Here is a 16,511-nt window from a genome sequence, read left to right on the forward strand (position 1 = left end):
GAGAAGATACATTATATTCAAACCTATCTATCTATCTATCTATCTATCTATCTATCTATCTATCTATCTATCTATCTATCTATTTTCTATCTTTTATCTGTCTATCTATCATCTATCTACCTATCATCTATCTATTATCTATCATCTATCTATCTATCATCTATCTATCATCTATCTATCTAACTATCTATCATCTATCTATCTATCTATCTATCATCTATCATCTATCTATCTGTTGGTTCTGGGGATCAAATCCTGGGCCTTCTTCATACCACCCATCACTTTCTCACTGAGCCACACCCCCAGCCCCAGATCATCTTCAGATCCAGGAATGTGAACACGATAACAATCAATAAACAGGACTGGAGAGATGGCTCAGGTGTTAAGAGCACTTGATTCTCTTCCAGAGGACCCAGGTTCAGTTCCCAGCACTCACACCAGGTGGCTCACAACTGCCTCCAACTCCATCTCCAGGGGATACATCACCCTCTTCTGGACTCTAAGATCACCCGCATTCCTGTTCACACACACCCACACACAGACACACAGACACACACGCGCACACACACACATATACTCATAATTTAAAAATAAATTATTTTTAAAAAAGTGAATGGAAAGCTGGGTGTGGTGGTGCACACCTTTAATCCCAGCACTCAGGAAGCAGAGGTGGGTGGACACACAGAGTTCTTACACAGGCACACATACATACACCCACACACAGACACACAGAGAAGGGCTTACACAGGCACACATACATACATCCACACACAGACACACAGAGTTCTTACACAGGCACACACACATACACTCACACACAGACACACAGAGTTCTTACACAGGCACACACACATACACTCACACACAGACACACAGAGTTCTTACACAGGCACACACACATACACTCACACACAGACACACAGAGTTCTTACACAGGCACACATACATACACTCACACACAGACACACAGAGTTCTTACACAGGCACACACACATACACTCACACACAGACACACAGAGTTCTTACACAGGCACACACACATACACTCACACACAGACACACAGAGTTCTTACACAGGCACACACACATACACTCACACACAGACACACAGAGTTCTTACACAGGCACACATACACACACCCACACACAGACACACAGAGTTCTTACACAGGCACGCATACATACATCCACACACAGACACACAGAGAAGTTCTTACACAGGCACGCATACATACATCCACACACAGACACACAGAGAAGTTCTTACACAGGCACACATACCTACACCCACACACAGACACACAGAGTTCTTACACAGGCACACATACACACACCCACACACAGACACACAGACACACACGCGCACACACACACATATACTCATAATTTAAAAATAAATTATTTTTTAAAAAGTGAATGGAAAGCTGGGTGTGGTGGTGCACACCTTTAATCCCAGCACTCAGGAAGCAGAGGTGGGTGGATTTTTGTGAGCTCGAGACCAGCCTGGACTTCGTAGTGAGTTCCAGGGTGTCAGACCTTGTCTCAAAAATATATTTAAAAAATGGGAATTGTCAGAAGAAGGAAGGATCCAGAAAGTTTTAGGTGAGAGGGAGCCAGGTGGTTACTCTGACAGTCTCAAGAATTGACTGAGACAAAGAAGGAAGGGGTACATTAACAGAAGGTTCGGCATAGCCAGGAGCTATTTCAACAGTAAATACTTTCATACCTCATGACGCCCACCAAAATACATGTAAAAAGGAGAGTATTCCCTCACGAGCTACCACATGGATGGATCATGAGGGGATTTTGCCAAGTGAATAAACCAGGCTACAAGAGGACAAAAAGTGAGCCAGGGATGCACCTTGGTTGGTAGAGCGTATTCCTGGGTAACAAAGTCCTGGGTTTGATGCCCAGGTCTGTGGAAACTGGGCTTGATGTTTTTTCCCCCTATAGTCCCAGTACCAGGGAGGGGAAGTAGTTCTGCTGTGAGTTCGAGGTCAGCCTGGGCTACGTGAGAGGTCCCTGGAAGAGTTATATCCATAAAGACAGAAACTGGGACAGTGGGTCCCAGGGTCTGGGGAGGAGGACTGTGGGGGCAGCCAGTGTTTGATAGGGACAGACTTTCATTTTGGGGAGATGAGAAAGGTCTGTGGGTGGATGGCGATGGTGGTAATGTACTTAATGCTGCTGAACTTTTCTTCAAGTGGCTTAGATGCTGAGCTAAATGCTGTGTGTATTTTGTCACCACAGTGACAAAGTTTTATTAAAAGCAAGCACAGTAAGTTGGGTGTGATGGTGCACGTCTGTGATGTCAGCACTTGGGAGGTGGAGGGAGGAGGCTAAAGGCTGGCCTGGCTATGAGAAACAAAAACAAAAACAGAAAACGCATCCAGTAAACAAACACCTTGGTTATCCACGGTGACCTGGAGTCAGTCCAGAGACCATAGGTCAGGAAGGGTGGGCAGGTGTTACTGTAGAAGGATCTGGAGATAACTGCCAACCCTAATGGGCCACTCACACCTATTCTGCTGCTGCCTGTGATAGCTGGAGGGGGAGGGGTCCCCGGCTGGCATGGGACCGCTTGGAGTGAGGGTGGGAGCTGGGGCCTCGTCATCCATTCTGTGGCAGGGCTGGAATCCCTTTAAGGAGTCCCCTGCTCTTGTCATTAGTGTCACGAGCCGAGTCCCTTCGGGGAAGAGCCTCAGAGCTGGGCTCACTTCTCACTGGTCCAGTTAGCTAAGTGGACACCTGATGGCTGGGCCATCTGTGGCTGCTGCAAGGAATGACCACAAACCCAATTGCTTGGAACAACACCATGCACTGATTTCTTACATTTCTGGAGTCAGATGGGCCCAGTGGGCTGTTACCTGGTCCCCAGAGCTGTACCCCTGCAGGCTGGGGTAGTCTTCTTGGCTCCTTCCAGCTTCCAGAAACTCCGGATGTGTCCTCCCTCCTTGCTTCTGTCCACGTCTCACCAGCCCTGTCTTCTGACGAGGTCTCCTTGCCTCACTGTGTGTGCGTGTGTGCACGTGTGTGCATGTGTGTGAACATGTGAGCACATGAGAAGAAGATGTCATCCACACGCCTTGGAGAGGGGCCCTAGGAAGAAGCCACTTGTGGGCACTGTGATCCGACTCCCACATTTAGCACTGTGAGAAGATACTTTCCTGGTGTTTTAACCCTTCCTGGCACACTTGTTAAGGTCCATACCAGGCAGACAACGGTCCCTGGATGATGAATCTGCTGGAATCAGAGCACCATAGCTGGGGTGGAGGGGCGGGACTTGGCTGGAAACAGGAAAAGGGGGTGCTGGTAGGGTAGAAGGCCTGGAGCACCAGGCCAGGTGATATCAGAGGTATTTACTTTCCAACCACACCCCCAGAAATGACACATGCCGGTAGTCAGAGGTGGGAGAGGGATCCGAGGCTCCACCCACCCCACCAGGAGGGACCATAAAGACAGGCAGATCCAGCGCCAGCCAGACACAGTGACCCACCTGCCCCCACTGCCCACAATGAGGACTCACCTGCTTTGGCTGCTGCCCCTGACCCTGCTGGGATTGCCAGGTGAGCCACTGGGTAGCTAGCCCTGAGGACTGACTGGCATCCTGAGGGGTGGGCTGATCTGGCTGGACAGACCCCCAAATGATGCAGTCCACCTGCCCAGAGGAGGTGCTGGCACAGGGAACGGGACTGCTGGAGGCCTCGCAGCCAGTCTGTGTGAGCTGGGAGCAAGACCACAGTCCAGCCTCAAGCTGCTTTCACTCAAAAATTTTAGATTATTTTTTTATTCATGTGTATGTGCGTGTGTATGTGTGTCTGTCATGTGTGTGCAGTCTGTGGGGGCCAGAAGAGGATGTTGTATCCCTTGAACTGGAGTTACAGGCATTTGTGAACTTCCCAACATGGGTAGGTGCTGGAAACCATACTCAGGTCCATTACAAAGGAGGTACGAATTCTTAACAGCCGAGCCATGTCTCAGCATCTAAATCCTCTTTAATTACATTAGTTATTCTGTGCCCCCATGCCCCACCCCCGTATGCTCACGCCAAGGTGTGCATGTGGAAGTCAGAGGACAACTTTCAGGGGTCGGTTCTGTCCTTCCACCTTGTGGGATCTGGGGATTAAACTCAGGTCTTCAGGCTGGGCAGCAAGCACCTTTACACACCTCATTGGCTCCACTTACTTTTTCTCTTTTCTTTCCTCCCTCCCTCCTCCCTTCCTCCCTCCCTCCTCCTCCCCTTCCTTCCTTCCTTCCTTCCTTCCTTCCTTCCTTCCTTCCTTCCTCCCTCCCTCCCTCCCTTCCTGCCTCCCCTCCTTCTTTCCTTCTTCCTTCCTTCTTCCTCCCTTCCTTCCTTTCTTAGTTGCAGTCCATGAAGGGCTAGAAGGTAGTCTCTGCCCCTTTTTTTTTCTTTTTGACACAGGGTTTCCCTGTAGCCCCAGCTGTCCTGGAACTCACTATGTAGACCAGGCTGGCCTTGAACTCACAGAGATCCTCCTGCCTCTGCCTCCCAAGTGCTGGGATTAAAGACATGCGCTGCCATACCTACCCCCACCCATTCACTTCTCATTCACTGTGATGTGCTGCTGAACTTGCTGTGGCTTTTGTGAAGCCCTATGGAGTTGCCCCCATCTGCCTGTCAGGCTTCCACTGTGGCACCTGGCTGGGGGGGGGTATCACTAGCAGTGTGGGCTTCTGGCTCACAGAGCCTTGGTTTCCTGTCCTGGAGATGGGGCCCTGTGCCCTGGTATCTCAGTGTGTCTGTCCAGAGGCTGTCCACGAGGGTGGGTGGAGGACAGGGTGGGATGCTTGGTGCTTTCCACAGAGCTGGGTCTCATGCTGGTACGGCTGTGGAGTGGGAGGCCAGGGTAAACCCAGGCCTCCGTCTCTGACCCCAGCCCTGTTTTTGCAGCTCAGGCACTGAACTGTCATGAGTGCAAATCAACAGAAAGTTGCTACAACCCCACACCGTGCAACAACAGCAGCTATTTCTGCATGACCACCTGGCACAGTGAGTGCCCCTGGGGGTGGGTGGGTGCAGGGTGGGGTGGAATCTGGGGCTGTCAGCAGAGGGCGGGGCTTGCTGGTGGGATCAGAGGAACTGGAAGGACCCCCTTCCCCTGAGATTCACCAGCAGTCGTTCAGGCAAATTTTGTAAGGGAATGGGTAAAGGCCCTGAGCCTAGTCACGATCCTGAGTCCTCACCCTGGGCCCCTGATCCTGGTCATACACTGAGCTATAATCCTGCTCACACTCTGAACCCTGACCCCACTGACCTCTTGCTGTGAGCTGGAGCTTGCGGGTGGCCTGAGTTTGCTGGGGGGGGGGGGGGGGGGGATGGATATCACAACTCTCAGTAAAAGTTTCTCTTCCCTCTGTTTCCAGCGCCCCCAGGCTATGAAGTGGTTGTGATAAAAGCTTGTGCATATAAATGCCCCACTGCCCCAGAGAGCCTGCCCAACTCCAAGACCTCCTGCTGCAACACAGACCTCTGCAACAGTGCGGTGAGCCGCCGCGCCAGCTGGGGGCTGCTGGCCCTCGGTGTCTGCTGCCTCTACCTCAGACTGTAGGCGCAGACCTCCGTCCCACGTAGGCTCATGAACCGCAGAGCTTGGAATCCGGAGTTTGTTCCCATCCTTAGGCATGTGCTCTACCTCGGCCTCTAATGGGGAGGATTTCAGGAAAGAAGGCTTGTGGACTGGGACCCTAGGCGGATACCTCGGTGGGGCTCTTGCTGCTGTCCAGGGTGCTGCGTTCAGATCTGTATGGAGAGCTGGCCACCTGCTGGCCTCCAGGTGCTGGTGCAAAAAGGTGTTCAAGGCTTGAAACTGTTACTGAGCTGGGGGCAGGGGTGGGGTGGGGAGGCAAGCTTTGGGGACCTCATCTTTCTGTGCAACCCATGACTCTATCCCTCCAACTACCTCAGAGGACCTGGGCCTGTCCACCACTTCAGGGGAGTAGAGCCCCAGTGGTCTCCTGGCCCAGTGGTAAAGTGTGCTACTCAGTTGGGTCCGAAGACCGTTAGTAAACGGAAAGCCTGTGCAGAAGCCTCCTGTCTCGCTGTGGGGGAAGGGCAGCTGCTAAGCTGGGATGGATCCTCCTTGAGCATGGTGTGGGACAAGGTGCATCCCAGCTGTGCTGTCTGCAGACCCAGGACACCTTAGCCCCAAGATGGACCCTGAGGCTTCTCTCCTGGGACAGCACCAACCCCAGCAGGACCTCGGCTTCTGTGGACTGTGGTCCACTCTGGAGAAAAGTGCATCAGAATCAGGAGTGCGAGAGGTGGGCTTTGGTCAGCTCTGAGGTGACTTCCATACTCACTGGCTGAAGCCTGAAGTATTTCTTCTCTTCACTGCCCAGGTCCAGACCTCTGTCAGCATGCCAGTTCTTGTGACCAAACATCCTTCATTAAAGAGAAGCTGCCTCTCTCCCCAACATGTGTCTGTCTTTCTCCTCCAATCGGAAAGCCCAGGCAGCACCTCCCTAGGGAAATCAACAAACTCTGGGGAGTGGGAACAAGTTTTCATGGAGACACACTGGAGGGGTGTGCACTTATGGGATGTCAATCTCCCATGGTCCCCCCACCCCATGAGCTTCAGGAGAAAAGTATAGATGGAGTCCCCACTTTCTGCAGCCCCGGGGGACTGCTCGGACCTCGAGCATTTGTTAGGTCAGTTTCTCAACTGTCAGGACTCTTCCCCAGCTGGGCCCCTGACTCAAGTCATCAAAGGGACGCAGCCCTGGGAAGAGTTAGGTTACTGCAACCCCAGGGTTCGAAAGGTAGGTGGTGAGGTCCTGAGGTCAACGGATCCTGCTGAGCTGTGTGGCCCTGGGAATGTCTAGTTTCAGCCCACATCTCTGCCCATACATAGTCTCCTCCCTTCAAGAACTGGTGGGTTCCCTTGTCACAAGGATCAAGAGGCCTGGTCCTTCAGGTGTCCAGCAGTGGGTGACATGAGTGCCAAGGCAGGGGAACAAATGTACCCACTGGTACAGCTGCCCTGTAGGTGCCAGTTACTCAGCGGGCGCATGGGTCCCTGGTTGAAGTTGATTGGGGTCATGGGCAAGTGTGATTGGGGTCATGGGCAAGTGTGGGGCTCTCTTACCTGCAAGGGACCTCTGATTTGCCCTTCTAAGAGCCAGGGCTCCTCAGAGGGCTTGACAGTCATTCCCTTCTAGAGGGGTGGCTAAGAAAGGGGTGTTCATAGAGCTCCATTCCCCTTCTCCACATCCTCTTCCCACATCCAGCCCCTTCCCAGGGGAAGCAGAGGCTCAGCATAGCTCAAGACACAGCCTGTAGTGGCTCTTGATGCACCTTTCACCAGGCTGTGGGGTCCCTGAAGCCTGTGTCCCCGGCAGCCAGCTCAGGGTGCGGGTCAGGACAGGGTGAGCGGGCATCTGGAGCTCTGGCCTGTGTGCCTCTAGGCCCTTCTACCCATGTCCTCTGTGTCCTCTAGGCTGTAGGCTGCCCTGAGCCCTGGGGCTGGGCAGGTCAGGAAGGACACATGGATGCCTTGAGCAGTGAGAATCCAGTCCCCCAGCTTCTTTTTTCTGTAGAGCAGGTGGAGGGAGGCTGCCGGTCCCCCATGCAGGGCTGTGAACTGAAAGTGAACTGAGCAGAGATGGTCTGTCCTGCATCCTCACAGCTTTTCAGAGAGCCTACTTCCTTTCCCAATAAAGAAACACTCCGCAGGAGGGCCTCTGGGTCCTTGCGGGCTATGGACGCCCACATGGATGCACCGTAAAGTAGCTGTGTGCACGCTCAGTGCTCTCTCTAATATGTGGTTCTAACTAAATCCCTCCAAGCAATTCTGTGTATGGGTACTCACCTCTTACAAAGTCAAAGCAGATACACAGAGAGCTGAGAAGCAAATGATTGTGTGTGTGCGCGCGGTGTGTGTGTGACTGAGTGCAGGTACGGCTGTGTGTCCATGTGTGTGGATGCATATGGAGGCCAGAGGTCAAGCTTTGGCTGTTGTTTCTCAGGAGCTATGCACTTTGTTTTTTTTTTTTTAAGTCAGGGTCTGTCATTAGGACTTGGGGTTCCAGGTTTCCTCTGTCTCTGCCTCCCCAGTGCGGGGATGACAAGCTTATGCCACGACATCTGACTTTTATGTGGGTGCTGAGCTCGATCTCAGGTCCTCGTGCTTGACTGGCAAATGCTTTTCTGACCGAGCTATCTCCCAAGCCTGTCAACACCTTCTTTATCACATTATTGTGCCACAGTACAAATGTGGAGGAGAGAGGACCACTTGTGGGAGTCAGTTCTCTCTTTCTACCATATTGCCCCTTAGAGTCAAACTCAGGTCATCGGTACTGGCAGCAGATGCCTTTATTGGCTGAGCCATCTTACTATCCCAATCTCTGGTGCCTTTTAACTTGTATTTTGAAAGAATGAAAGTGTGTGGTCTAACCCTAAGAATCCAGCCTCCCCTGGGGCCACCTACCGACCACCACGTGAGGCTAATGTCTTTGAGATGCAAACCCATCCACTGCAGCTCCCTACAAGACAGATGCATCCAAACATCCTGCTGTTCTTCTAAAGTCAGAAGATAGAGAAATATGCCTGAGAGTTAAAAAGTGAAAATCACAAAAATCACAGACAGGTCCCCTGGGCTGCCTGTTCTGGTCGGTTTTCTGTTGCTGTGATAAACAAGACCAAAAGCAACTTGGGGGAATTATTTTAGCTTACAGGTCACAGTTCATCACTAGGAAGCTAAAGCAAGAACTCAAGGCAGGAACTGAAGCCACAGAGGGATTCTGACCGCTGGCTTGCCCAGCTACCTTTCTTACACAACCCGGGCCCACCTGCCCAGGGGAGGCACTGCCCAGAGTAGGCTGGGCCCTCCTATATCAACAAAACGCCCCATAGACATGCCCACAGGCCAATCTGATGGAGGAAATTCCTCAGTCGAGGCTCCTTATTTCAGGTGTGTCAAGTTGACAGGCATGGTTATCCATCACACCATCCTAGTCCTCCCTGCTCAAGGGGCAGGGGGATGACCACAAGGACTGTGGCAAACCCAAGCCTTACTTCTAAACACTTTTGTTGGTGCAGCCCTTACACACATCCACTGGAGCATCTTTAATGAGGGTCTGTGGCAGGCACTGAGCCTTGGGGCTAAAAGTCCATGCGTCTTGTAGATATTTAATGTCAATACCTACAGACACAATTAGTTCCCTAACATCCTAGGAGTCAGGGCTTTGCAAATCCCCTTTGATGGCAACTTTTAAGCTGCTTTTGACTTTCTGTCATTAGAACCTGTCTATTGTTTATAAACACCTTTATGGCAAAATCAAGGTATTTCTGTCAAATAGAACCCTGAATGTGGAATTCTGAAAAATCAGAAAACGTGCACATTTACAGATTTGGTTACTACTCCAAGTCAAACTCTTCAAAGCTTGTATCGGTGGGGGAAGATGGCTGAGCACTTAAGAGTGCCTGCTGCTCCTCCAAGAGGACCTGGGTTAGGTTCCCAGAACCCACATCACCTAGTATACAATGGTCTGAAGTTCCAGCTCCAGGAGATCCAACATCATTTTGAGGGCTCTGTGTTACCCCTCACATTACATACACTCACACACATACACATGAATAAAAATAAAAAGAAATCTTAAAAAAAAAAGATTGCACAGTCTGGGAGCCTGGGGGTCAAGGTCTGGCCATAGCCAGGTGGGGCAGAGGAGCCTGGGACCTCAGGTTTGTGCTGGCATTAGTTCTGGTGGGTAACCCCCTGGGTTTTTCCTAACCTTCCAGATAGGCGCTCAGAGCTTACAGTGAGTCAATGTTTGTCACTCACTCAGCACCCTCATCCATTCTGGGTGCTTTCTGTGGTGGTTTCCATAAATGGCACCTGATTTAGACCTAATCATGAGGCACCTACATGATGCTGTCTGCCAACTCTCCTCTGTGCCAGGGTGTGCTGTGAGGCCATGTGACTTGCACCAGAGCTGAGAGGACTGGTGACTGGCCACCACTCATCAACTCACCAGAGAGCAGTTCTGGTTAACAACTTGTGAGCCTCCAGTTTGCAGGCAGAGGCTGGCCCTGAAGTCCCAGATGTGAAGTCAGATGGGATCGTCAGGAAGGGCAGCTGGCTGCTGGCAGCTGAGCAAGTGATCTTAGTTGGTGCAGATCTCAAGGGTCCCAGAGAACAGCAGGGCTCTGCTGGAGAGTGGGACTTGGAGCTGAAGTTTGGAGGGCCACAGCTTTTGGATGAGTCCACAGGACTCCCACAGAGGGGAGGCCATCAGGTGAAGGGAGGCAGGGCAGCAGGACGGTGTGGGGAGCTGCACAGGGGGCCTTGGAAGTTCTCAGAATGGAAGGTGCATCCAGACAGGACTTCGTGAGTGATGGTGCCTGTGGGGCATGTGCAGTCCCCTTTGTGGCGTGCGCTGTCTCTCCCAGGGGCCTGTACAGCAGGCTTTGCAGGAATTCCATCCGTGTGTGTAACATCCCAGCCCATGAAGGGCCTTGGCATATAGCTTCTTGCTAAAGAGCCCAAGGCCAGAGTGACCTTTTAACACTTCCTCCAATCTCCCTCAATGCCTCCTGTCTGGTCTCTGAGCTCCCCAGACGGGTGGAGCGGGGCACTTGTGCAGGGTAGCCTACAGTTAGGGTCCCATCAGCTGAGTCTGGTCTTCTCTGTCCAGAATCCCAGTGATGGCTGGCTTCCTTGGCAAAGCTTGCACATGATGGGGACCCATTGCCACCGAGCCCTCGTTGGGAAGGCCAGGACTGAACTGGAGCCCGTTGGGGGAGACAATGGGGACTGCTGGGGAGGGTCTTTCTACTGCCAGCGCCAATGTCTAGGAAGGCCCTATGGGTGCTGTCTACTCCTGGCTCTGGGAGTCTGAGGTGGTCACTCAAGTCCATCACTCCTAGGCTATGCACCAGGAAGTCTCCTCAAAAGAGCTGGTCTTCATGGCTGGTGGAGCACACAGGGACTGGGATGTTGACACTGGGGTGGAGCACACAGGGACTGGGATGTTGACACTGGGGTGGCCTGTGCAGTGCTGACGTAAGGTGGCTAATTTCTCAGGATTCCAGGAAGCTGAGCAGGACATGTCTTGCTTTCCCTCACTGTCAGCCAGAGGCCATTATTAGCACTTACCTGTCTTCTGACTGTGACCACACACCTAACAAGACACAACTTAAGGAAGGAAAGGTTTATTTGACTCCTGGTTTGAGGGGATGCAAGTCTTCCCCATGGTGGGGAAGCCATGGTGGTGGGAGTAGCTTGTGGTAGTGGTGGCAGGGGTGTGAGGCTTCCTGCTCACACAGGGCTGGACTCTAAACCTTAAGGCTCACCCCTTAGTAACCGACATCTTCCTGCTATACCCTGTCTCTTAAAGGTTCCACAATCTCTCTTAACAATGCCACCCACTGTGGACTAAGAGTTCAGACACGCGAGTCTGTGGGGGACATTTCGCATTGAACTGTATACAGCAGCCACTGTTTCAGAGAACCCTCTGTTGGCCTTCTGATGAGCTGTTCCCAGAAACACTAGAAAGAGACATTTCTGTCCTCTCCATGGGGCTACTGGTACTCTGGTGCCTCGTGTCTGTACACGCATGTGTCCAGCATGCAGATGCTCAGCGGGTACCCATGCCGGCTGCCTTCTGCCCAGCCCCTTCTTCCTTGTCCTGTGGGGCCTCTGGCCAGTCTCTGTCTTTTGACTTTCTATAATCTGTTCCATGGGCCTGTTTAGAAGCACCTCCCAGGTCTGGTCTGGGACACTTGAGACATTTTCTCTAGTGGCCCAAGACAGAAGTGTCAAGGCTCCCTGGTTGTATCCAGCTTCCTCTGGTACACTTAAGAAACCTCCCTAACTGCCAGTGGCTTTCTGAACAGTGCAGATCTGACCATGACTGCCTCCTGCAAGCCTGGTTCTGGCCAGTCACAGAGTTGGTGATGTGCTCACAGTGTAAGCTGTCCGTACTCATTAAATAACAAAAGCTAATTACTCATCCAGGGAAGCCGTTCTCAACACAAACCCCTGGTGTGGGGTATGAGTGATTTTTCTTTTAAAAAAGTATTTTTAGTATCTCTTTGATGCAACTCTTGACTCTGTGTCCCACAAAAGAACTCAAGAGCACCAGGTCCTGGTGTCTAGGGTAGGGTGCGGGCCCACCCTGCTTGAGCCTAACCTAGTACAAACAGCAGCGTGATGGCCAGAGTGCTGTCCCCGGGGCTTTTCCTGCCCGGACTGGAGGACCAGGTGACCTTGAATGCTGACTTTGCTGGGAACATTCCCTTCCTGTCCTCCCCCAGATGCTGGACAGCAAGGGCATCCTTTCCTCTCCTGGACCAGGGCCAGCATCTGGTCTGGAACAGCTAAATGTCAAGGTCCTTGTGCGTCTTCTTTCCTGTGCTGGGACTCTCTGCTTCCCAAACAAATACCTGACTCTCTTCCTTCCCCCGGACCAACTTTGCTCCTTCTGGAACCTTCTAAAAAGATTAAGCTCTAGTAATATCACATGACAGGGTCCAAACTCTTGTCTCTCTGCCTCTCAGCCTTCTTCCCAAGATCTGCCCCCAAGGAGTTTTAACTTGTTTTCATGGGCTTTTCTCAGGTGGGGTGTGTTGGCCAGTACATACCTGTGAGGTGTGAGCCAAGGGCTGACCGCCCTGGAGTCAGGGTTCTCCCTAGAGTTGTGTTGAGCAGAGAGTGAAGAGAAGGGCTAAGGACACCCTGTTGAGTGGGATCTCCGAGCTGGTAGACCAAGTGACTTCTGGGGTGGTTCTGTCACAGGGTCCCCAGGTCTTTCTCTCCTCTGTTTCCCTCCTCCCACACTTACTGGTCCTGGCAAGGATAGGATAACAAAACAGATATGCTTGTCAGGCTGGGAGGCTTGTGTGTGTGTGTGTGTGTGTGTGTGTGTGTGTGTGTGTGTGTGTGTTCTGGCACATTCCAGGGGTTAAGTGGTAATGTTTTTCATTATCTCCTTCTGAATGTTGCCTTAACTGCTTGCTCTTCTCTAACTCCTAACAGGTCTGCTTTTGGGTGTCCTGTGGGAAGAGGGATTGAGAGTTTCAGGTGTCGCTCACATTGTGGGCGCTTCCCTGCCATGTCTTCTCAAGGGTCCGTGGTCTCACATAGGAAGCACATGGATTTTGTTCCAGTCCTTCAAATGAAGCCTTCCTGGAGGGAGGCAGGGCTGTAAACACAAACACAATGTGGATGCCCAGCTCAAGAGCCTTGGCTAGGATCATCTAGCAGCTACACCAGGGGCTGGAGTTGGCAGTAGTATCTGGTGTGGCTCCTTAGGCTACAGGTCATAAAAACAAGGTGCCACCTCGACTGGTGTGCTGCCAAGGGCATATCCTAACATCACAACTCACTTAGGTACATGTGTGACAAATAAATTCAGTTCGTTTTTGAGACAGGGTCTCCCTGCAGTCCCTGCTGGCCTGAACTCACTATGTAGACCAGGCTGGCCTCGATCTCACAGATCCTTCTGCTTCTGCCTCCCAAGTGCTGGGACTAAAGGCATGCGCCATATGCCCAGCACAAATTCAGTTCTTGTTAGGCCTGTTTGGCATAAGCTGGCGTCAGTTGTTGGAGAAGTCTTAGTACTGTGGATACCCGATGACATCTGGGTGCACTGGGTGCCTGCATACTGTCCACAGCTGGCGACAGGAACAAAGAGCGCTGTCGTTCTAACTTGTGCTCGCCCCAGGCTCTGCTCTGTGGAGACTCTGGTCACGGCAGCCGTGTAGCTTTCCCAGGGCCTGTGCTGCTCTGCATGGGGCGTGGCTGCATACACTTTGAGGCCTGTGGTCCTCAAGGTGTGGAGTTGCCCACCTCTGCTGCAGAGGTCTGGAGACCAGGTCAAGGAACATACAGGACTTGTCCTTCACTATGAAGTCAGAGGGCTGGTGTTTCACAGGCTTCCAGGGCCCTGCAGAACCTACTGAATTCCAGTGTGTCCTTAAAACATTTACTCCGAACGGCTCCCCAGACCGCCACTCCCCACACTTGCTCACCCCATCAGGACAGTCCTCAGCCTGGGAGGAGGTCTCCCCTACAGTGCCACTTAGTCCTGTGTGGCACAGGTCCTACTTTCTCTGGATTTCCATTTGCTTATCAATAAAATGGGAATGCGAGACTCTGTCAAAAATTAAAATAAAAAGGAAAGGCCTATGAATGTAACTCAATTGGCCAAGTGCTTACCTTGCATGTATGAGGCCCTGGGTTCCATCCCCAGCACTGTGCAACACAGTGTGGTGGTGGTGGGGCAGCTGTAACCCTAGCATTCAGGAGGATCAGAAGTTCAAGGTCATCCTCGGTTATATAGCAAGTTTGAGGTCAGCCTGGGCTATGTGAGACTCTGTCTGTAAATAAGTAAGTAAATAAATAAGAATTTTCCCACAGTCTTGCTTACAATTTATACAAGTTGTGTAATAATTCACTGCCCGGTGTTGTTATAACAATCATTCTCCTGATAGGGTCTCTGCAGTATCACCTCCCACATTTATGGATCTCCTAAAACTGGGGCAGTGCACCTCCCAAGCTGTACCCAGCATGGAGCACCTCAGATAGGTCCCCCTGACCCTCCTGTTTCTACTCAGCCCCAGCTCCAGGGTGCCTACCATTGGACTGTCCTGCCAATGGTTAGTTATGTGAATCAGCTCAGCTCATTTCCAAATTTGCTCCAATTTCCTTATCTTATCTCTGATAATTTTTCTTTTTCTTTTTTTTGAAACAACTGCTAAAAGTTCTTGGGATGAAGGTCTCGTGATTACTAAACCGAGTTCGTCACTGTTTGAGGATGTTTCATCCTGCCCTCCTGAATGGCCGCCAAACAGGATCTAAACTGCCACGATGACGGCTGCGTCTCTTTTTCATGCTCCTTTCTCTGACATTTATTGGTGCCGTGAAGGTCCATAAAGGTCATTTGTCTTTGCGTTCTATGGTCTCTTGATGTATTTGTTTCATTATTGATATCTGCTGCAGAAACCATTAGAACACTGACGTTTATTCATAGGCACTGCTGGACCAGAAATGGATCTACGTTCCCCCAAACCCACTGGAAGTTGAAAATATCAACCAATCAAAACTGGAATGGAAATGCCATAGGAACCCATCCTTCCAAGGCTACAGCTTCCTGAAAATGTGCAACAGCAGCATCTATCCATCCGCTGGGGGAGAGGCATGCTCCTTCTCTGTGGCTAGAATAAGGCTCATTTATTTATTTGTTTAAAAAATGATTTATTTATATTTAATGTGTATGAGTGTTTTGCCTGCATGTATGTAAGTGAGCCTGTATGTGCAATGCCTGCAGAGGCCAGAAGAGGGCGTCAGATCCCCTGGAACTGGAGTTATAGATGGTTGTTAGCCTCCATGTGGGTGTTGGGAACTGACTTAGGTGTCCTCTGCAAGAGTAGTTAGTGCTCTTAACTGCTGAGCCATCTCTCTAGCCAATAGATTTTTTTTTTTTTTTTGAGCTAGCGGCTCACTCTGTAACTCAAGTTGGTCTGGAACTCACTGTGTAGCCCAGGCTGGCCTCAGACTCTCAGCAGTCCTCCTGTCTCAGTCTCTAGAATGCTGGGATTACAGACATGAGCCACCACGGCTGGATACATTTAGGGTTTGTTATACCCACATCCTAGGGGCTCCCCAAGTCAAGCAGTTAACACACAACATTGCCCTGGGAGAATCGTTCTTTAGAAAAGTGGAGGGAACAGAGACACTCAAGAGGCACCGACAATCTTCAGCCCACAGCAGGTATTTTAAAGACAATAGCATCACTACATTGAAATAGCCAGAACAGGCTGTTGAGGTGACCTGGGGATTTAAAAAGTCAAGGGAGACGCATGGAGTCTGGGGCCCCAGGACTCCTAGGCACGACAGACAGAAAAGCAGAAGGGCACATCAACGTGAGGAGGTGTCAGGCACGTCAGGAGGTGGGTCAGAGGCCACACAGCAGGGGAACAGCAATGAGATGAGTGGCCAGCGGAGATCTGCTAATGGTGACCGGTTATTGACCACACTTTAGTGGCACAGTGCTCATGGGTTTATGACACAATCAACAAGGTGCCCAGCTCCACCAGTGACTTTTACGTGTCTCATCTAAAGTGACACTGCCGGAAGAGCATGCTTGGATGCTGTGGCTGGACGGAGAGGCCCAGGGCTCGCCCTAATGCCACAGGCTGCAGAGGCTGCCAGACAGGGTGGGAAATGCATCCTGTTGTGTGTGCCCGGGAGGAAGATGGCAGAGGTGTGACGGACAGCTGACGGCCCTTGCCATAGCTGCAGCCTCAAAACACTTCTGAAGAAGAAGCTTTGGCGGTTGGAAACAAATATTCCACAAAGTGGGGGCTGGAGAGATGGCTCAGCAGTTAAGAACACTGATTGTTCTTGCAGAAGACCCGGGTTTGAATCCCAGCACCCACATGGCAGCTAACAGCTGTCTATAACTCCAGTTCCAGGGGATCCAACAGCCTCTTCTGTCCTCCGCGGGCATTGCATGACACGGGTGCACTTACCTACACACAAGCAATACAT

The 16,511-nt window shown here is 51.4% G+C and overlaps 1 protein-coding gene across 1 annotated transcript; it reads left to right on the forward strand.

Annotated features, from left to right (window-relative positions):
• Window positions 1-3,501: 3,501 nt before the first annotated feature.
• On the forward strand, window positions 3,502-6,424 carry LOC103748430 (lymphocyte antigen 6D-like). The gene is made up of 4 exons (XM_008851075.2): window positions 3,502-3,566; window positions 4,913-5,011; window positions 5,386-5,795; window positions 6,149-6,424. The coding sequence occupies exons 1-3, from the start codon at window positions 3,515-3,517 to the stop codon at window positions 5,568-5,570; spliced, it is 336 nt and encodes a 111-aa protein (XP_008849297.2). The 5' UTR covers window positions 3,502-3,514; the 3' UTR covers window positions 5,571-5,795; window positions 6,149-6,424.
• Window positions 6,425-16,511: the final 10,087 nt, after the last annotated feature.

This window comes from Nannospalax galili, unplaced genomic scaffold (assembly GCF_000622305.1).
Source record: "Nannospalax galili isolate Female #2095 unplaced genomic scaffold, S.galili_v1.0 scaffold525, whole genome shotgun sequence".
In the NCBI taxonomy this organism is placed as follows: domain Eukaryota; kingdom Metazoa; phylum Chordata; class Mammalia; order Rodentia; family Spalacidae; genus Nannospalax; species Nannospalax galili.

Excerpts from the sequence above, each read along its gene's own strand:
- LOC103748430 (XM_008851075.2), top strand. The coding sequence starts at position 3,515 with ATGAGGACTCACCTGCTTTGGCTGCTGCCCCTGACCCTGCTGGGATTG. Across the intron at positions 3,567-4,912 it reads GACCCTGCTGGGATTGCCAG|CTCAGGCACTGAACTGTCAT; the intron begins GTGAGCCACTGG and ends CTGTTTTTGCAG. Across the intron at positions 5,012-5,385 it reads CTGCATGACCACCTGGCACA|CGCCCCCAGGCTATGAAGTG; the intron begins GTGAGTGCCCCT and ends CTCTGTTTCCAG.